Raw genomic sequence first — 22,455 nt, 5'->3', positions numbered from 1 at the left:
AAAAGGTTAAGAACCCTTGATCAAGAAGCTGTTTAATATTAATCTTTAGGATCTTTCTTGCCTGTATTGTTCTATGATAATTTCTAGCTTATCACAAAGGGGCGGAATTTAATTGTGGAATGAGAAATCTAGAGCTCTCTAAAATGAGTTCTGCCTTGAAGTAATAGTGGACCAAGGGAGGGTCACTTGAGAACAGAGATGCCATGCTACAGAAGACATAGGAAAGGAGCAGCTAGGTGGTACAGTGGATAAAGCACCAGTCCTGGATTCAGGAGGATCTGAGTTCAAATCTGGCCTCAGACACTTGACACTTACTAGCTGTGTGACCCTGGGCAAGTCACTTAACCCATGCTGCCCTGAAAAAACAAAACAAACAAAAAAACCCCAAAAAACTCCCAAACCATTAAAAGCCAAAAACCAAAACCAAAACCAAAACCAAAAACCACAAAAACAAAAGACATAGGAAAGCACACACAGGTCCACAGCATTAGAGTTGATAGAGACCTTAGAGATCATCTAGTCTAATTCTCTTTTACAGAAAAGGAAACTGAAGTTCAGAGGTTAAGTGATTTTCCCAGTCACATAGGTAATAAGAGTAGCTGTTTACATAGTGCTTTAAGACTAACAAAGCTCTTTACACAAATAATTTCATTGGAGCCTCAAAATATACCTGAGGTAGGTTCTGTAGTTATTATCCCCATTTTACAGATAAGGAAACTAAGGCTCAGCGAGGTTAAGTAACTTGCCCATGGTCACAAAGCTAGCAAACTTTAGAGGTAGGATTCAAACTAAAATCTTCTGACTCTTGCCATAACACCTTTATATCCAGGGGAATGTGAAGGAAACCTTCAGAGAAGGGATGGGATTGGGTGAGGGCAGAGTATCAATGGGACCCTTATATTCTTTTGGGATGGAGCTGAATGACCCTTTCTGACTCATTACCACCAATCTCCTGAGTTAAATCTGACCTTGAACTCTATATATAGTTTTCCAAAGAGATCATTTGCTACTTCAATGTCTGGAACTCTAACTGATGAGCTGCCAGATTGCCAGGGGGCAATTAGTAGAGGTAGAACACTGGAGGAGAGTCTTGTGACTACAACAGGATAGCTTACCACAGTCACCTTCTACACAGGCTAATATGTTCTGTTAGAGAATTTGCAGCTGCCTTTAGTTGTCTATGGATATAAAATATTAGTTAGGGCACTCTTCTGGTGGTGGGAATCCCTAGAGTAGGTGTGGCTATGAAATTCATCTTCTGGCATATGAGGGTGTTGAGAGCAATTTCTATGGTAATAATGGTTACAAGATATAGAGGCTATATTTGCAAACAGTGTGAGTCCAGGTCATCCAGAAGGGATCCAATCACCACTGTCATCATCTTCTGCTGCTGAAATTTAAGAACCATCCCAAGCATTAGGGTGGAAAACATCCTAGAGATCATTCCCTTCCAGGGACTCCCAGGTGTGGAATACACTTCAAGATCAGCTCTTTGGTATTTTCATGCACCAACTTCTTGGATCTTTTCTGCCATTTTAGTGTAAGTGTTCTCTAGGGTTCTGTGTGGGTTTTTTCTTCTCTCTTCTTTTTCCTTTGGCAATCAATAATTAGTTCCCATGAATTAAATTTTCATCTCCATATAGATGCCTCCCACATATAAACATTCAACCGTGATCTACAGACCTCAATTACCAATTGAATATACAGCTTGTCTGTTTGAATGTCTCATAACAAACTCAACAAGCAAAAATAGAACCTATTATCTCTTCCTACCCCAATCCTAATACCATCCTTCCCTTTCCCAAACTTCTCTATTGCACATACCACCATGCTTCTAATTATACAAATTCATAACCTGAGAATAAATTTTCAATTATTCTTTTTTCCTCAATCTCTTTACCTAACCAGTTGCTAAGTCTTGTTTTGACCTCCACACTATCTATAGTATTCATCTCCTCTTCAACCACCATGCTAGGTCAGGTATCAGTTTTTCCCTGGATTACTATAATAGCTTCCTAACTGGTCTTCTTGCTTCCATTTTCTTCTCTCTCCAATCCATTTTTTCAGTTAACAAATTAATATTCTTAAGAACAGGTCTGACTATATCATTCCCCAGATTAAGAATCTTCGGTGGGTTCCTCCACTGAAGAGGAAAATTTAAACCCTGAGCTTTGAAGCTCTCCACAATTTGGATCCTAGCTCTATTTCCAAAATTAGTTCAGGTTACTTTCCTTCATATCTTCTTCTGGTTGAATTGACCTACCACCTGTTTCCCAAATTTAATATTTTGTACAGGTTGTCCCACCTCCAGAATTCCTGGCTTCGTTCAAGGCCCAGTTCAGGCAGCATATCCTGAAGGAAGTTGTTTCTGGTCCTACAAGTTGGGTAGTACTCTCTTTATTAAATCATTTTGTATTTACTTCTCTGTGCACATTACACATCTCTTACTCTACTTTCAAAGGAATGTAAACGCTTGAGGGCCTAGCCTATACATTCTTGTCTTTGTATTCCCAGTGCCTAGTAAGGGCTTAGGAAAAGTTTGTTAAACTGATCAAGCAGAGGCAATAAATTAATGACTATGGAAGTCATCAGTTATGTGGATCTGCAGAAGCCTGTCTTTACCCTCGGGCAAACTCTGATTTAAAGATCATGAGGAAGGTGTCTTCATGAAGGTAGGCACCATGAACCAGGGCAGTAAGTCAGTGAAACCGTGGTTATGTCTTAGTGCCTTAACACAAGGAATTACATGTGATATGTCCGAATGGCACAGTTCTGGGCTCTTGGTACTATCACAAAGGTGGAGAAGTGTGTGTGTGTGTGTGTGTGTGTGTGTGTGTGTGTGTGTGTATACATGTGTAGTGTGGAAAGGGGGTGCAAGTGGACCCAAAGTCTACAGTGTACCTGGGTCCATAAAATCCCCTTCCTGCCACATGATGACTTTTTAAACCACTGCAGACCTACAAGGCTCCAGGTGTGTTTGTTAGCAGCTTTACCTTTTTTCCCTATTCTGAATTAATGAGTTTGACATGTTTTTAAGTGACTTGCCTTCTTTCTTTTTCCTTTTTTTTTGGTGGGGCAATGAGGGTTAAGTGACTTGCCCAGGGTCACACAGCTAGTTTCAAGTGTCTGAGGCTCGATTTGAACTCAGGTCCTCCTGAATCCAAGGCCAGTGCTTTATCCACTGTGCTACCTAGCTACCCCCAGTGACTTGCCTTCTTAAAATTCTTAATATTTCAATATACAACCCTAAAAATGGGTTAGGAACTCAATTGCACAATGAGCCCAACATCTTTATTATTACTACCTGGGTTATCAAATGCCTATTGATCATTTCTACTTGGGTTTCTCTATGGCTGACACTAAAGAATTAAATTCAATATGGTCAGAATGGAATTTCCTCTTACCACCTCCTAGTTTTGAACTGAAACCTGGCTTTCCCCCAAGATCACTCCTTTTTCTACTTTCTCTACCTCACAGGGCCAAGAGGAAGGTTTGATAAACTCTTTCGTCCCTTTGCTGGTCTTAGGCCACTTTTCCACTTTCTGAAGGGCATGGAATCTGTTGATGCCACCTTCTCCTGATCACTTGTATGGCCACCAAGCTCTAGATAATTTTTTCCAACTTTCTCAAAGACTTCAGCATCTGGCTTCCACCTCATTTTCATAAGAGGAAAAGTGGGAATTAGTGTGAAGAAACCAAATGAAATACACAGGGACTTACCATCTAACAGAAGACTAAAAAAGAAACATACAGATGAAAATGGCAGTTAACAAAACATGTGGCATAGTTCTATAAAATCAGGCATGGTAAAACTCAGAATGAGTGAAGGCTGCTAGGGAAAGCCAAGAGAAGGTTCCCTTCCCCCCCCCCCCTTTTCTTTTTTTCTCATGTTGGGAAGAAAAGGAGAACCATTGTGAGGATAGGATCCCTGCTTGGGGAGGCTGGGGCAATGACAACTAACAATAAAGCAAAAGTATAGCTGCCTTACCTTTACTTTGCTTCTATTTTCTCTGACAAGCAGAGTGATATTTATTAAGGAAGTAACGACAGAAAGGCTAACAGGAAGTTGATACCAAGATAAGAAAGTGTCTGCTTGCCCTTGATGAATTCAAATTACTTAGCTCACATAACTATATTTTAAGGGTCCTGACAAAACTAGTAGATATGACATCTGAAATATCTCTAAGATTGGGAATCACTTAACTTGCAGTAGCCCATTTCACCATGGGACAGTTCTGATTGGTGTTAGTTCTTGGAAAATGGGAACAGTGCTATAGTTTAGGAAAATAGCAAATGTTCCTATTTCTAAAAAAGAGGGAAAAAATAGAATGCAGCCTTTAAAATGGGTGAGTTTGACTTCAATTCCTGGAAAAATTCTATAATGGGTTATTAAAGAAATGGTTGATGAGCATCTAGGAAGGGAAATGGGGATTACAAAGAGCTAACATAACTTCACTAAGAATAGGTCATGTCAGGGGCAGCTAGGTGGCGCAGTGGATAGAGCACCGGCCCTGGATTCAGGAGTACCTGAGTTCAAATACGGCCTCAGACACTTAACACTTACTAGCTGTGTGACCCTGGGCAAGTCACTTAACCCGTTGCTTCACTTAAAAAAAAAAAGAATAGGTCATGTCAGATGCTAACCATATTTCCTTTTTTGACAGGGTGACTACACTGGTGGTTGAGGGGAATCCTAAAGATATAATATATAAGCATTTGGTAAAGCATTTCAAGCTATTTTTTTTACAAAGACTCAGAGAAGTGAATTAGATGATACATTTAGATGGCTGGATTCAAAGAGTAGTTGTTAAATGTTTCAATGTTCATGTACCAGGCCTCAAGTGGAGTACTCCCAGAGATGTGGTTAAATTTTTTTTTTTTATCAATTTAGATAAATGCATAGACAGTACGCCCATAAAGCTGCAGGGGGTAAGGTAAAAGATAGAGTAAAGATCCCAAAAGATGTTGTCAGGCTAGCTTGGGCTCAACCTAGTAACACTTAGATTTTAAAAATTATCACAAAAAGTGAGTGGGGGAAGTGTGATTAGATGGCAGTTTGAAAGAGATACAGGGGATCTAGTAGACTGCAAACTCACTATGCATCAGCAGTGTGATGTGACTACAAAAAAAAAAAAACTATGCCATTTTAGACTGCACTGAGAGGCAGTTTCCAGACACAAGGAGGTGATAAAGCTGCTTAGAACTCTGCCCTTATCTGACCTCATTCATAGCACTGTACTCTCTTCTAGATGCCATAGTTTAAAAAGGTGGTTGATGACTGATGAGCACCCAAGTGGGCAAGCAGGGTGTGCTACCATGCTACATGAGGATTGGTTGAAGGAAAAGGAGATGATTATCTTGCAGAAGACTGAGGGGGATATGATAACAACCTTCAAATATCTGACAAGTCAGGGGGAAGGGGAATTTGATTTTTTCACTTTATCCCCAGAGGACAAAATCAGGAAAAGGGAGTGGAAGTTGCCAAGAATTAACTTTAGGCTTGAAGTCAGGAAGAACTAACACCAATCAGAACTGTCCCATGGTGAAATGGGCTACTGCAAGTTAAGTGGTTCACAATTCTAGGGATGGAGGTGTGGGGGAGTGTTCTTTAAATAGAGACTGGATGACCACTTGCCAACTATGCTACAATGGGGATTTCTTTTGCATATATACCTGAAAGAGGATTGCTAATGTCCCTTCCAACTCTCAGACTCTGATTCACAGCCTTCAATCCTTCCTCATCCTTTCTACATACTCAGGATCTTACATATTCATTTGGATGGCCCTTCTAACATCTTGACCACACAATTTCTCAAATCTCTGATTTCAAACTTCCTTGAGTCACACACAACATAATCAAACTTTACATTTCACCATCTAAAATTGTATAACTTTCAAGATCCTGAATTATGAAATCCTATTCCTGTTACTACCCACTTTTCCACCTCTCCACTCATTCACATTAAAACTATTCTTCATCCTTGTGACTTGTACTGTAACTACCAAGTCCTTCCTATATATTTCCCTCTCCCCCACCCAGCTTCATTCACCACTATATCAAGTCTTCATACCGTTGTCTGCCACCAATTTATTAGCTACTGCTTGAGTCTCTTTGTTCCTCTTTCTGCTCTTCTCAACCTGCTAATAGTGTTTATTATTTCTGGGTAACTTCCAAAACCTGATTTCCCCTTCATGGGGTTTTGACTGTCACTGGGGAGTTAATATACTTCATTCACTACAAATTTGTGATGCATCATCTTAGTTGGGCCCTCACAGTTGTCTGACAGTTGTTGTCCCACAGGTAGCCTTGTACTTTAAACTCAGGTTTCCAACAGACTATTTATCCTCCAACTTTGATGAGAAAATTTAGACCATTAGAGGAGAAATCTCAATTTTATGCATTTGCCATGTATTACAGAAATTTATAGATGTGTCACATCCCTTCACTAGACTATAAGGTCTGATGACAGCAACTATATATACTTTAACTTTTTATTGTCTCTAGGGCCCATCACAGTACTCTGCTTATAGGCACTAAAAATTAAAAAAAAATGTATTCATTTCTTTCCCATTCACTGCCAAAATCCTCCTCTCTCTCCCGACAATTTATTTTAATTGTACCATCATTCTCCCAGTCAGAACCTTGGGATTACCTTTGACTCTTCCTTCTCCCTCCCTCACATATCAAAGTTATATATCTTCGATATCTCTCATATCTGTTCTCCCCCTTCCAATGTATTCTATGAGAAGATGCTAGGATAGCAAAGAGAGAGGCAAGGCATGGGCATACATCCTAGGAAACTGAAAGAACTGGCAGATGTGATGGCTGAATGGTGGTGAAGGATTTTTGATTTGAAAAAGATGGGTGCTTTTGAATTGTGGAAGAAACCTTGACCTGATTTTTTTTCCAGGGCAATGAGGGTTAAGTGATTTGCCCAGGGTCACGCAGCTAGTAAGTGTCAAGTGTCTGAGGCCAGATTTGAACTGAGGTCCTCCTGAATCCAGGGCTGGTGCTTTATCCACTGTTGACCTGATTTTCAAAAAAAGGGAAGAGTGGATGTTACATGAGATCTTGTGAGATTGTTAAAGGGACGAAATGGAAGACTTGATTACCAAGAATTGGTGGTGAAGAACAGATGGGAAAAAGCACTATTTATTGAGTCAAAAGACCTCATATCGGAAGACCCCTCTGATACTTATCTGATCTTGCATAAGTTACTTAACCACCCTGGGCCTCAGTTTCTTTATCTGTTAAAAAAAAAGCGCTTCTGAGCTCAGATCTATGATAGTAAGATTATGTCAGAAAGATCAGTTGAAGGACTGCAGATGTTTAGCCTGGAAAATTTAGGGCATGAATAGACAATAAAGCTGTCCTAAGTACCTGAACGACTGTCATTAGGAAGAAAGGTTAGACTTATTCTACTTAACCCAGAAGACAGAATGAGGATCAATGCATAGAAGTTGAAGAGAGATAAATTTAAGTTTTATGTAAGAAAAAAATTCCTACAAGTTAATTATCCAAAAGTGTAAAGGGCTGCCTCTGGAATTAGTAGGTTCCTTTAAGTAAAGGATAGATGATCATGTGCCATGTATGTCATAGAGGGTTTGCTTGTTCAGGTATAGACTAGACTGGATGACTTAAGATCTTTTCCAAATTCTAAACTGAGAATCAAGAAGAGGGTTTCCCATGCTCATCTCATTTTCTTTTTTCTTCATAATTACTAAGACCAGTGGATGAGCAGCATGCTAAAAACACAGTAGAGTATTTGACAGTATCTCATGCTACTCTTGTGGATAAGTTACACAGGTGAGCTAGATTAAAGCACAATCAGGTAGATTCAGAACTAGTTGAATGGATATACCCAAAAAAGTCAACTCAGAAGGAAGCCTCTAATTTTTATCACTCAGGTAAAGGCATAGATGCATGCTCATTGTGTTTGCCAATGAACAAAGTTATGAGATGACAGAATAGAGAATCATGATAATCCATAAATTCTTCATTTTTGTTCAAGTTCTTATTATTCTTCATTTGACTATTTTTATTCTGAAAATGTAAATGTTGTTGCTGTAATACCCCTCTTAAGTGTTGGGTTTTTTTTTTTTTGTTTTTTTTGTGGGGCAATGAGGGTTAAGTGACTTGCCCACAGTCACACTGCTAGTGTCAAGTGTCTGAGGCTGAATTTGAACTTAGGTCCTCCTGAATCCAGGGTCGGTGCTTTATCCACTGCGCCACCTAGCTGCCCCCTGTTGTTTTTTAAAGCTTCCACAGGCTGCCTTTTATTTTAGCAGAGAGGTAGGATACCTTTTCTTTTCCAAGACTCAAGGTATGACAAATTCTCCCCACCTTGCCCTTAAACACCACCACCAACAACCAAGGGGCTACAGAATGACAAGAGCATGAAACAACTCCTATTATTTTAGTAACCTCTGTGGCTTAAAGTCCTCTAATCTATGCTATGCTTTGTGTTGCTGTCTGACCTTGGGCAAGTCACTTCAGTTCTCTTGGCCTCAGCTTCCTCATATGGAAAATGCTAGTACTGGAGTTCATGATAAATATAAAGCCCCTGTCCAACTCTCAGATTCTGATATCATGAAACCAGATTAGAAAATTTCATTTCCTCTAGTCTCATTTTAGAGCAGTTTTGCCAGTGATCTTTTCAGAAATTTTTATTATTGGTATAGTACAGTACTCAAGGATTTCTTCATTCCCAGGGATCTCTAGAATGTATCTCCTGTGAATGGGGAGAGCATCTTCCTGTACATAGTCTTCCTCCTGAAAGCCTTCTCTCCCCATAAAGGGGGGGGGGGAGAAGGGGTTGTGCCCTGCTCACTCAAAGTTCCTTAAGTGCTAGTTCACATTTAGGTCACTTCTGCTCCAGACACCTATGAATGGGCCATGCCAGTGCTCAGAAGAAAAATGACAAGTTCTTCTGGGAATCTCAGAAAGTCTAAGAAGTCACATAACAGAGGTCTGAGAGATGAATGAAATGAAAGTTCCTTTATAAGGAGGGAGCAGGCACAGAGCTAATTCATTTGTATGGAAAGGATGGAATTATCGATCCATTTGAACATCTCTAGGGCACAGAGGTCTACAGTAGCATAGGTGGCACAGCAGAGCAGAATGAATCAGACACTGAATAGAGGGGTCTTCTTCCCCCTTGTGGTCTCATGCTCAGACTTTGTGTTCCAACTATAGGAAAAAGTTCCTCCCGTCTCTACCACACCCACATTAGACCAAGTTGGGTCCATGAGTTGCCATGGCAACTTGCCTTGTTTCCATGGTAACTTTCATCAGGCAACAAGGGTTCTTGGGAGCACTGAGAGAGATTGCTATTGTTTTGTCACTAACATGAAAATGGAGCCAAACACAAAATAAGAGGAAAAAAAGAATTCACAAATGCATTAAAATCAACCATCAATCACTCCTAATATGATCTCTTAGTTTCCAGGTGCTGGCTAGAGAAGCTGAAGAAACATGAGAATGCCTGAAATCTTTTTCTGATATCGGATACAATATACTATGCAGAAATTGATGGGTACAAGGTGTCAGCAGGGAACCTCATCCCAAGTTGCTTTGTATGGACACCTTGGAAAGGCTAGGACAACTTTTCCTTGATTCTGTGAGGTCCCTCTTAGTTTTTCACTTGGTAGATGTTCCCATGGAACTATGACATTCTAGTCAAGATGCCTCTAGTACCATGGTACCTTTCTAAACTGTTACTACCCTTGAATTCCCATAAAATCTAAAAGGGGGTGGGAGGAAAGGATGGGAAATTAGATCTTTTCATTTAAATCCTAATTGTTTTACTTCTTCCCCCACCCCACCTTGAGTAGTAGAAGTATTTCTTGGGACAGACCAGAAGAACCTGGTGCAAGAGGAAGGAGGCTAAAAGTGTGAATGAATGAATGAATGGCAAGAGAGAAAGAACCTGAGGGAAAGAGAGGACATCTTTGCTAAGAGACCTCCTTCTCAGCTCCATCTCAGCACTGCTTACCACCACCTTGGCAACTGGGAGGGGAGAAGCTGCAAAAGGCCTCAGATAATAAGACTTGAGCACCTGTTTAGTAAGACCAGAATTTTCTGCCATTCCACCCTGTACCATCAAAGCAAAGTGCATCAACAGTGTTCTCCGTTTAGAGATGTGGCAATTGAATCACCGAAGGGGCATGGGGCCTGTCTGTCCAGGGTCATCCAGTGAATTTGTGGCAAAGTCAAAGGGCCCTACATCTCCTGTCTCTCAGTCAGGGGTGTTTTGCTGCCATGCAGAGGCCCAGGAAGCCTGTGGCTCATTTTATGTCACTTTTTTACTCAAGAATACCCAAGATTTCTTTAGAGACACCACAGCCTCTCCAGGGAAGGTGTCTTAACCACAGCTCCTTAGCACTCTCTCACTCTCCTAACTTATCCCAAGGATGTGGAAACATGATCCCTCAGTGAAGCCCTATTGGGGTAGCAGAGTAGAAAAAAAAATAAAAACATGTCCCCTCAAAGGCAAAAAAGCAGACTGAGGATCTGCACAAGAATAGAAAGAGGAGAGGCAAGATCTGGGCTGGTCAGTGGAACTTCCTAGAAGAAGTCCCAGTTTCAAGATAAGAAGGCTTTTCTCACAGTCCATCCCCATCCTCAGTTTGGGAGACTTTTTTGAATGTAGCTTTCTCTATACTTGAGTCCTGTAAGAGAGTCTTTTCTGAGTGGGTCCTCTGATGCCTGATCAAGTGGTATCCTCTCCCGAAGCTTTTTCCACAGGTGGGGCATGTGTATGGCTTCTCGCCAGTGTGTGTTCTCTGATGCCTGACAAGATGGTCCCTCCGACTGAAGCTTTTCCCACACTCATTGCACCTGCAGGATCGTACTGATGCATGTCCTCGCAGGTGCTTGGCAAATGCTGCACTGTGGCTGAAACCCCTCCCACACTCATTACAGAGATAGAGCTCCTCAGAAGAATGGGTTTTGCGGTGAGCCATGTACCGTCTGTGGTCATTGAAGTCCTCCCCACATTCCCCACACAAATAGGGTTTACCTCCCTGGTGGATTCTTTGGTGTGTTGTGAGGACAGATTTCTGGCTAAAACTCTTCCCACAAATACTACAGAAGAAGGGTTTCTCTCCTGTGTGTGTTCTACGGTGCCTGACAAGGTCTGAGCTCCAGCGAAAGTGTTTCCCGCATGTTTCACATCTATGCGGTTTCTCAGTTTGTGGCACTATCTCATGTTGGAAAGATGGGGAGATTTCATCAAATCTGTCCCTGTTATGAGGAAATGGAAATGGTACTTGCAACTTGTGGATCTTCTGATGCCTGACAAGGTGTGAACTACGGGTGTAACTCTTGCCACAATCAGGACATTTATAAGGCTTCTCTCCTGTATGGGTTCTGAGATGCCTAATGAGATGGGAGTTGCAGCTGAAGTTCTTTCTGCACACAGGGCAGTCATGAGGCCTCCCTAAGAGGGGATGAAATTGTAGGTTATCTTGAAGGCTCATGAAATTATGTGTTGGAGAAAAACTCGCACTCATTCTTCTTTCACTGGGGCTACTCGGCTCATCCTCAAAGAGTAGTTCCAAATCAATATTCTGGGGAATTTCTGGACTTCCCAAAATAGTTTTCTGTAGGTCCTCCGTATGGATTTCTTCTTGTTCAAGAAATTCTTCATCCTCACTCCTATCTCCTATGAAAATATAGACAAGAGAAAATAGAGAATCAGATACAGTCAGTGATGTTTTCCTTAGAATGGGGAAAATACAAAATATGGGGAGAGATCACAGAGGAGTCAGGACATATTTTATATCCCTGACAAGGCTAGAAATCAGGAGAGGGGCCCACTGACAGGAGGGGAGGCAAGAAAGAATGTTACCTCATGTCCAAGACCCATAAGGAAAGGCTAGGAAGAGGAGGGTTTCCTCTTGGGAGTTTAGACTCAGCCATAGAAAACAAAAACTGCTACTGTGCTGAATGAATACTGGGGAATAAATGGGGGGCAACCCTGTCCCACAATGGGAAAACACTGGAGTGACTCCTAGAGGGTCACGGAGGGTAAGATCTTGTTCCTTACCTATATAGGTAAAACTCAGGATCTCTGTTTCTTCAGGATCTTGGGGATATTCTAAGTCGGGGACCCAAGATTCTTCCTCCTCTTCAACCTGGGAGACCTCATCTAGTCTGGGGATTGGAAATGCTATTCAGGGGAAGGAAATAAGAATATCATGATGGTTCAGTATGTTAATACTACCTTAGCAGACAGCTGAGATCTGGCAGATGTTGACAAAGTAGCTGTGTAATAGTTGGGTAATAAGATCAAATCCTCAGTCCCTCTGGTTTGCTATTCACATAAGTATGACATATCTTTTGTCTGATTTATTACAGTATTCCTCTCTAACTCAATCATAAACCACTTCTTAGACTACTTTCCTTTCCCAGTGAGAAGTGACTTCTCCAAATTTCACCATGCCTATTGCCAAGCCCATATGATAAACGTGAAAGTCAGTACTACTTTGCTCTCATCCTATTTCTCCCCTTCTCCTTTTGATAATCACTTTAGCACCTCAAACATTCTTTTCTAGTCTTGATAGTACTTAATACCAGCAATCCTCTTTTCTCTCCAGCCTGAGACTATTGATCTCTGTTTTAGCCACAAACCCACTCAATTGGTGAGGTTGGATATATAAGAAAAATTCAAGTCTAGTTAGCCCTCAGGATCAAAGAGCCTGAGTTCAGATTTTGGTTCTGCTAGTTATTACTTGTTTAGCTTTGGACAAATCACTCTCTTTGGGCCTCAATTTTCTCATCTGTAAAAGGAAGGGACTGGAATGGATGAAGTTACTATAATCTCAGAAAGTTCCTTTATAGGAGAGAACATAGAACTATATGCATTAGAAATGCCTTGGGCAGCTAGGTGGCATAGTGGATAAAGCACTGGCCCTGGATTCAGGAGGACCTGAGTTCAAATCTGGCCTCAGCCACTTGACACTTACTAGCTGTGTGACCCTGGGCAAACCACTTAACCCTCATTGCCTCCCTCCCCCCCCCCCCAAAAAAAAAAAAAAAAAAGAGAAAGAAATGCCTTGAAATCTATTATCAGGAGAAATGTGCCCTTACTTAGTGAGACTATAATTCCACAATCTTCCTGCAAGACATATTCTCCATAGAATTCTTTCTGTGTTGGATCCAGGTCACCCCACTGCTCCTGGGAGAAGGACAGAGTCACATCCTTGAAAGTTGCAAGTCCCTGAAACAAGAAGAAATTTCACTCAGTAACTGATGCTTCAGGAACAAGGCCACACTTTGGTTCTGGAATGAGAGGTAGAGGCAGCTACTATAAAGGCAGAATCCAGGGGGAGAAGGGCTTCCCAACGAGACTTTGCTCCATTTCAAATAATCTGCTAAAAGCAGGAGGTGGCGAATTCTTAACTAGTCATAATAATTTAATTCAAAAGGTAAAGGAAGCAAACATGGTACACTTGCTATCCTGGAACTGATTCTGAACAAAAAGCGGCACTAGCTGCTAAAGTAGAAATGATATATTATTTCTGCGTGAGACCCTCTCATCTTAGAATTTGTGAGAGGAAAAATTCAGGCATGGTCAGATACACCCTCTACATTTTGGAATAGTGAGCTTCAAGGAACTCAGAGAAAGGATAGGTAGGATCCCATGGCCTAAAATTTATAAAGGAAATCAGTCAAAGAAGTATAAGAAGCTACAGGATCATTAGTTCATAGATCTAGAGCCATATAGGACCTCAGAAGCCATCTAGACCAGTCCCTTCAATTTACAGATGGAGAAACTGAGGACAAGGGAGGATAAGTGACTTGTTTATAATCACACAGGTAGCAAACATCAGAAATTAAGATTTAAACCCATGTCCTCTGACTCCAGAGCCAGTGATTTTTCATATGTACCACAATGCTTTCTACATTTTCAATAAAGAAATTCTAATGATGCAAACAAGAGATTATGATGAGAAAGGAGAAAGGGAGCTGTCTAGAGAGGATGAAGTAGATGAACAAGAAAGTAACTAATTTGCTAACAATTAAAAAAACAAACAAATCACATACACATTTAAAGTAAAGGAAAATAAACCAAGGATGAGAATAGAAAAGCATGGGCCTATGAAAATGTCAGGAATAGTAAGGTTGGTAATGTTAAGGAGCTGAGGCTAGAAATGATGTCAAGGACAACAAAAAAGTATTTTTAGCTATTTTGTAGAAGCAAGAGAATGCTCAAACAAGGAATATGAGGATGCATGAGAGGATAGAGACAACAGAGAGGTGGTAGAACTCTTATTTTGATAGTCTTCAATGCCAAGGAAAATGACTTCAGGATTACATAATAGTAGAAGGTAGATCAAACTTGATTAACAAAGAGTTGAAATCTAATGTAAATAAATAAATGATAAGAGACAAGCTAGTTGCTTTCTCTTAATTTCAAGGTAATTGTTGGGCCACCATCAGTGATCTTTCAAGATTATACAGAATGTTATAAGGTGTCATAAGACTGGAGTAGAGTATTACTAATTTTCAAAACAGGAGAGACAATGAAATAGTTGGTCTATGGGCCAGAGAATTTTACTTTAATTTCTGGCAAAATTCTAGGATGGATCATTTTAAAAGACTGTCCCTGAGTGTTAGAAAATAAAATCATCATGAAAAGGCAGTTTGGCTTGATCACAAACACATTAAGACAGATTAATCTATAATTTTCTTATAAATTGTAATTAATTAAAGTTAACCTTAATCAATTCAATTAATTTTCTTTTTGATGAGTCAGTAGATCAGGGGAATGGTAGAGACATTAAATGCTTTGCTGAAATCTGGGGATAGTAGGTTTCATATTCTATCTTTATGGATAAAGAGGAGATAGATATAGACTAGATGATAGCATCCGAAGAGTAGTGATTAAGGTCATTTTGGAAGGCATTTCTAACAGTAAGTCACAAAGATCGGTTCTTGGACCTGTTTATCATGAGCAGATGAAATAAATCTGGGACTCAAACGTACAAAACGATAGATCAAAATGATAAATTCAAGCCCCCCCAAATTCCTGGTCAGGCTAGAACAATGAACTAAATCTATTAAAATAATATCTAATATAAATAAATGCAAAGTCCAATAGAGAGGATAAAGAAATCAACTTTAGAAGTACAGGATGGGAGAAGGGAGGCTAGATTAAAAGTCTTGAAAAACATCTGGGGGTTAGAGGCCAAGGGCATAACATTAGCACAGCAGCCAAAAAAGGCTAACACAGTCTTAGGGTTACATAAAGAAAGGCATAAGATCCCCAACCAGGAAGCTGATAATCCTGTTTCATTCTGCCCATTTCACACCAATTTGGGGTGTCACATATCTTCAAGGAGAATGACAAATTGAATAGCATCCAGAAGCTGAGGGTGACACTGAAATGACTTGAGACCAGACCATACAAGAATACTAGGGTTGTTAGCCTAGAAAAGAGAAAACCTGAGTGGTACATGAAAGCTGTCTTCAAAATATCTGCCAAGTTGTTATGTGGAAATGGGGTCAGAGTTTTGTTTTGTTTTGTTTTGCTGGGCTCTGTTGGGATGAACTAGGTGGTAACTTCAAAGGAGGATTTTGGCTGAGTCCAAGAAAACACTTCCTAACATTTTGAGTTTTTCAAGGTGGAACGGGCTGGCTCAGGAAATAGGCAAGTTCGCCTCTAAAGCTCTTCAAGGGGATTTTGGTCAGGCATGTTACAGAAAGGAATGCTGTTCTGTGTGACCTCTGAGATTCTATGATATTCCACATTGAGTTTACTCCTGCCCTGCATTCCTTTATGGAATATTTTTAATATCTCCATTCCTTTCCACCAATTTGTATTTCTCTCCCTTTTTTCATCACAGTTTGGTTCATAATATAACTCCCTGGTGAAGCTATTTTGAATTAACTCACTCAACACAAGAAGTTTGAAATTATTTGTTTTTTTCATTTGTTCAAAAACAAACACTTAAAAATGCCTACTGTGTACAAAGTATTGAGCTAGGAACTGAAGACAAAGGTAAGATACCTATTATCCTTGTTTTTAATGCAAAACAGACAGGCGTGAAAGGAACAGTGTTTTGTTTTGTTTTTTAGTGAGGCAATTGGGGTTAAGTGACTTACCCAGGGTCACACAGCTAGTAAGTGTTAAGTGTCTGAGGCCAAATTTGAACTCAGGTCCTCCTGACTCCAGGGCCGGTGCTCTATCCACTGCACCATCTAGCTGCCCCAGGAACAGTTATGAAAACTTTGAGGAGAGAAAGTTAATTAAGAGTGGGGATGTTATTAAGGGAATGGAAGAAATTTTGAAGGTGACATTTGAGTTAAATCTTGATTGAGGGATGGATGAGTTTCACGGGCAAACATAGGTAATGAGGGGTACATTCCAGCAATGAGGGAGGAATGGGGCGGCGGCGGGGTGGGGGGGCGGGGAGGCAAAGCAGCAGTTGATAGCAGAGCACACACGACAGAATGTGTTTTGTCCATATTAAGCCATTCTTGTGTTTTGTATTTCAGTCCTCGCAAACACTAAATGTAAGCTCTCCCTAAGCAGGAACTGTGTTCCCCAGTTCTTGTGAAATCACCTCTTTGCCTTGGGGTCAGGACATTGCATAAATGGCACAGACTGACCACTGCGAGCAATTCATTGGGAAAGAAAGGAGTTGCCTAATTATGGAATAACCTCATTTGGTCCAACTCCTATAGCAGTAGATAGGACCTCCCAGTTCCTTCAAGTAATCTAAACATTTAAAAAAAATTCTATAGCCACGGTTTTTTCTGCAAGCTAAAAAAAAGTATTTTTATCAGCTTCCTTCTGCCCCATACTCCCTCACTTCCATAGGGGGAAAAATGGTTTTAGGGACTAGAAATTCAAGAACTCAACTCTAATCCACTTGTTATCATCTCCTTTTAGGAAAGGCCAAGCAGGCAGTTTTTTACAAGTCACCCAACTCCTTGTTGTTCTAGCTGGGGCATGATTCAGATTTAGGGTCTTGTCCTAACAAACACTATTAGTACTGAGTGCCACACGAGAAGCGTTGTACTTGTGGATGGACACCGCAGCTCACCTGGGATATGGCTGTAAGAAGGTTAACCATCTCCTGGCCTCCACTGCTTCCCTCCTCAGGAAGGACATGGTCCTGGGGGACAGGAAGCTCTGAGGATAAGAAAGGAGCCAGAGCCAAGAAAGGTTAGACCTGTGCTTTAGCTATCCCCGCCTAATCAGGGCAGGTATCCCTCCTCACTATCTGTGATGAAAGAACAGTCCCAACTATCCTTGCAGAATTCAAGAAGCACTACATTAAGAAAAGCTCAAGTCATCTGCCTCCACCCCGCCATTTAGGACTCAGACATATACTCACACACTGCCAGGGAATAGTAAGAACATCTGCATCATCTGGGGTCTGCTTAGGGAATCCAAATGAGATTGTGCCTACTTCCAACTGCCAGAGTCTAAGGATCAATCCCCTATTACAGCCTACTCAAGCTCTTGGTGCTGCATGAACCTTCCTTTCTTCCCTCCCTGCTGCTGTTCCAAGAAGCCCCCTGCCCCTTCACTATCAGGCTCCCCACCGCTCTCCTGTAGGGGCTGGGGTTCCTCTTCATGGCAGTGGCTCTGCTCTTCAATGCTCAGATCTGGGCTCTGTGGCCCTTCCTCATGCGACTCCTCATGGGACTCCTCCAGGGATAGGGTATGCACAGGCTCCGGCCGTTCGATCGGTGACTCCGGGTCTGCTCCCAGATTTGATGTCTCCTCTGAGAGGACTTCCTGGCCGTGCACATGGACCGTCACCTGGGAACAATCCCCATCTCCTGTCACCACAGGGCCCAGAGGAAATTCTTGGGGCAATCAGAGCTTAACCTACAAGGAGCTGCCTGCAGGAAAGCTACCCTAGGGACACAGAGACAGGAAAGGAGGAAGAGTCTCATTCCACTGGGGAGCAGCAAAGAGACTACTGAGAACAAGTCCTGGGCCACGAGAGGCTCTGGACACTCCACTGTGGCGCCACTTTCCCCACCTCCCCCCCCCCACTTTCCCCAAGTCACCTAGGGTTGTATGACACCCCTGCTTCCCATTTCCACCTGCCCAATCCTCTCTCATGCTTGCTTTCACATCTTACCAACCTGAAAGGGGGTTCTGTAGCTGGGGATACATGGGCATTGAGGAAATCACAGAACTTCCTCCCCCAGAAAACTGAGGATCAACATCTGAAGAAGTGAAAACCAAAGCCAGGATCTGCAGGTGGCAGTAGCCATCAAAAATCCCATAGCTCTAAGGATGATCCCCTGGCAAATGCTTCAGATGCTAAGCTCAACTGAAAATTGCTCAAAGATACCATCAGCTGCCCCAGGCCCAGTACCCAAGTTCTGACTAAGAGTAGAGTCAATAAACCTGAAAAAAAGAAACACGTGTGACCCCCAGAATCCAACCCACCATCAAGCTTTCCTCCTCCAAATCACACAGTTCAGGACTCCCCCTCCTCACCCACCGCCTTGGTCTCCTGGGTTGTTTCTGCAAACCCTCCACCAGCGTCACTGCCTCTTCACCACTTTCTGGCCTCTGCCCCCGCACCCAGCTCTGCAGTTCCCCAGGCAGAACAGTCAGAAATTGTTCCAGCACCAGCAAGTCCAGGATCTGTTCCTTTGTCCTCCTTTCTGGCCTCAGCCACTGATGGCAAAGCTCCCGGAGTCGGCTCAGGGCCTCCCTGGGCCCTGATGCCTCCTGGTAGCGAAATCTCCGGAAATTCTGATGTGAGGTCTCAAGCACGGCATCATCCTTTTGTAGAACTGGGTCTTGCCTCCAAATGGAATCATCTTCCAGCTTCACCATTAAGATTCCTTCCTCTTCCCAAAGATGCTGGTCCTCTGGCTCCAGCACTGTAGCCATTATCTGGCTTTCGAGTTGGCCTAATTTCAGCTGGAGGTCACACTGCCATTTCCTGGTCTGACTGGAAACCTGCAGAAAGGATTTCTCCCAAGGGAACTAGAGTAGAAAAAAACACACAATGTCAGTAAGAAAGCATATACAGAGACCACGCATTTGGGGTCTAACTCAGAACCATTAACTTTCAGTCTATCCCCCAATCTATACCATTTTACTTCACTCTATCTTAGTCCTACCATATCCCTGTTAGGGAGGAAGATGATTTTACACACATGTGTGAAAGTTCCCACCCTGAAGGAAATCACTGTTTCTTACTTCATTTCTCAATGTTATAACTGTATCATGTCTCTAAAGAATTAAAAGGGAAATTAGAAATGAAAACAAAGAAATATTTGAATAATTAACTATTGAAGTATATACCAATACAGGTTTAATTCTAAAGGTGCTGGACGAGCACTGAAGGGACAGTATGGTCTAGAATAATCAGGGAAAGAAGTGATGGCATCTGAGCTAGGGGCAACACTCTGAGCAAAGGATCTGAGGTAGGAACAATTCACAAGGGACAGTAAGAAAGGTCTTCCAAGCATACAAGCCACTTACTAGCTATGTGACCTCAAATAAGTCATTTTTCCTCTCTAGGACTTTCAGTTTCCTCAATTCTATTATGGATTAGATGATATCTGGATTCTTGTTAGCTCTAACACTAGGATTCTCAGTTGGAGAGTATTAGGAGGTAAAACTGAACAAGTAGCAAAGGGCCAAGAATAGGAATGGGTTTTAAAAGCAAGGTAAAAGGGGTTCCCATTACTTGCAACAGAAAGGAATTGATCCATTTATATTCAATAGACACTTATTAAGTGCCTGCTATGGGAGGCAGGTGGTGGGGGAGGAAGGGTTGTGAAGGTGTGGAGGAGAGGTCCAAAATGTAGATTATATAATGCTGCCTTTGTCAGACTTAGTTTAATGGGGATTCTTAATGAGGCCTATTCACTTGTCTTCAAACATAGGTTGTGAACTGTATTTCAATGTAATTGGTTTTATTTATAATCATATATATGTATATATATATATAAAATCTTATATTTTATGCATTTAAAAAATATTATTCTGAGAAGGGATCCCTAGACTACACCAGACTACCAAAGGAGCACAAGACACATAAAGAAGGTTATGAACACCTGGTTTAAAAGATAAGATACAAATATGGGTAACTATAATATACCATGTTACACAATAAATGCACAGGGTTGCTGTGAGGATTGAACAAGGTAATATATGTAAAGTGTTGTATACTCAAAAATGTTAGAACAATATTATCAGAAAAAAGCAAACATAATTTGCTCTAGAAGGTAGAAGAGAAAGAAGCTGAGGGCAGAGACCATATTAAATGTTGATTTTTTTTTTAAGCTAATGATCTAGTTCTGTGGCTTACACATAATCAGTGACTAAGAAATGCTTACTGGACTGGATTAGAAAGTCATAACAGGGAAGGTATCATGGAAGATACATTCCATGGTGAGAACATCACAGGTATAGGGAATGTAGATACAGAGGTAGGATATATTCAGAAGGACAATGTGGGCAAATGTAGGGAAGGAAAGGCGAGACTTGGTAGAGTAGTACAGTTTGACTAAAGTAACAGTGTGTGTAGAGGGAGTAATTCCAGTAACATTAGAAAAATAATGTAGGCTCTGACTCTGGAGGATTTTGAATGTTAGGCTTCTAAGTAGGCAACAGGGAGCCTCTAGAAGACTTTTGAGCAGAGGGCTGACAGGATCAACTATAAGCATAAGAAGGTTCATTCTAGCAGCAGTGTGAAAAAAAGGATTGGGGAGGGGAAGGGAGAGTGCAGGTAGAAAGACTTACTGGCAGGCTACTGAAAAAATCCACATCATGGGAAATAAGGACCTATAATTGTAAGAGGGGAAATCAAAGAGATGCAGGAGATACTTCAGAAGTGGAATTGATAAGACTTGGTAACTTACTGGATATCAGGTAAGAAAGAGGAGCAGGCAAAAATAATCAAATAGAACTAAATTTTAGTTTTGAATATGTAGCATGGTATATAAACTCTCCTCTGGTAACAAGCTTTTGATCATTCCCTCTTCAATTTTCAATCTCTTGATCCATTGGCTCCTTCCCTGATGCCTACAAATATGCCCAGATCTCTCAATGCTTAAAAAAAGTTCACTTGACTTTACAATCCTCTCAAGTTACAGTCCTTTCTCTAATAAGAGCTAACATTTATATAGTGCCTACTACTAGGTGCTAGTTACTGCCAAGCACTTTACAAATATCCTACTTTATCCTCACAATAACCCTAGGAAGTAGGTGTTATTATTATCATTGTTTTACAAATGAGGAAATTTTGGCAAAAAAAAGTTAAATGACCTGCTCAGGGTGACAGAAATGGTAAGTTATCTGAATTTTGCTCTAGCCACCTAGTTACCTCTTCCCCATCACAACCAAATTCCTAGATTAAGCTGTTTATACTTGATTCTTCTACTTCCTTCCATTCCATTCTGTTTTCAAAGCCCTTCAATATGGTTTCCAATCTCAACACTTTACAGAAACTGTTTTCTTCAAGTTTACTAAAGATCTCTTAATAATCAAATCTGCTTGTTCTCAGTCCTCAACTGACTGTTGCCCACCACCTCCTCCAGTATACCCTCTCCTCCATGAATCTGTGAATCTCTTCCTCCTACCTTTCTGACTTCTCCATTACTTGACCACCAACTATGTCCCATCCCTTATGCTCCAGGGTTCTGTTCTAAGTCATGTTCTCTTTTCTAAAGTTTCTCTTGGGAATTTCCTCAGAACTCACATAGACTCAACTACCATCACTAGAGATGACTTCCAAATCTATAGCTCCAGTTCTCATGTTTCTCCCATGTTCCAGTCCCCTCACTACCAATTGTTTGTTGTACATCTCTACCTAGATATCCCATGGGTATCTCAAACTCAATATGTCCAAAACAGAGTTTGTTATCTTTTCTCTGAAGCCTACCTCTCCTTCTAAGTTCCCTCTTTCTGTTGCAGTCATCACTAACCTGCATCTGATTCTGGCACGTTACCCATATTCCATCAGGTAAAAAATCTTGTTTAATTCTACCTACAGCTCTCCCTTTTAGTCCCCTTCTCTCCCTGCACATGATCACCAGCCTCATTATCTCTCACCAGCATACTAAATCAAACTAACTAGACTCTGGGTTTCAAGGTTCTCTCCTTGCTAAATCATCCTCCAATCTCCTTTGTCATTTAAAGCCCTACATGACCTGGCTCCCACCCATCTTTTTAGACGAGTTTCAGGTCACTTTCCCTCATGTACTCTTGTGTTCTAGACAATTGTTTACTTGTGGTTCTTCACACAACTCTCCCCTCTCTGGTCTCTGTACTTTTGCATGGGTTTGAAATGCTTTCCCTCTTCACCTATGCTTCTTGGAATCCCTTCCTCCTTATGATTCAGTTCAAATGCCACATCCTCTACAAGGTACTATGACTTGCCCAAAGACACACAGATTAAGTAACTTGTAGAACCATGATTTGATTTGTTTGGGGTTTTTTAGGCCAATGAGGATTAAGT

The 22,455-nt window shown here is 41.2% G+C and overlaps 1 protein-coding gene across 2 annotated transcripts in view; it reads right to left on the bottom strand.

The window, feature by feature from the left end:
* Positions 1-392: 392 nt before the first annotated feature.
* ZNF202 (zinc finger protein 202) overlaps positions 393-22,455 on the bottom strand; it is a 38,020-nt gene continuing 15,957 nt past the window's right edge. The window contains exons 2-7 of one of the 2 annotated variants that reach the window (XM_043993313.1): positions 18,423-18,971; positions 17,561-17,780; positions 17,056-17,144; positions 13,094-13,223; positions 12,051-12,173; positions 393-11,666 (exon numbers count right to left, since the gene is read on the bottom strand). In XM_043993313.1, the coding sequence (XP_043849248.1) occupies positions 10,606-11,666; positions 12,051-12,173; positions 13,094-13,223; positions 17,056-17,144; positions 17,561-17,780; positions 18,423-18,875 (2,076 nt within the window). In that variant the 5' untranslated portion in view covers positions 18,876-18,971 and the 3' untranslated portion in view covers positions 393-10,605. The remainder of the gene's footprint in view (positions 11,667-12,050; positions 12,174-13,093; positions 13,224-17,055; positions 17,145-17,560; positions 17,781-18,422; positions 18,972-22,455) is intronic. The other variant, XM_043993314.1, reaches the window with a different exon arrangement.

The sequence above is a fragment of the Dromiciops gliroides genome, chromosome 3 (genome assembly GCF_019393635.1).
Source record: "Dromiciops gliroides isolate mDroGli1 chromosome 3, mDroGli1.pri, whole genome shotgun sequence".
Taxonomy (NCBI): domain Eukaryota; kingdom Metazoa; phylum Chordata; class Mammalia; order Microbiotheria; family Microbiotheriidae; genus Dromiciops; species Dromiciops gliroides.
This window is presented reverse-complemented; position numbering and strand designations above follow the sequence as displayed.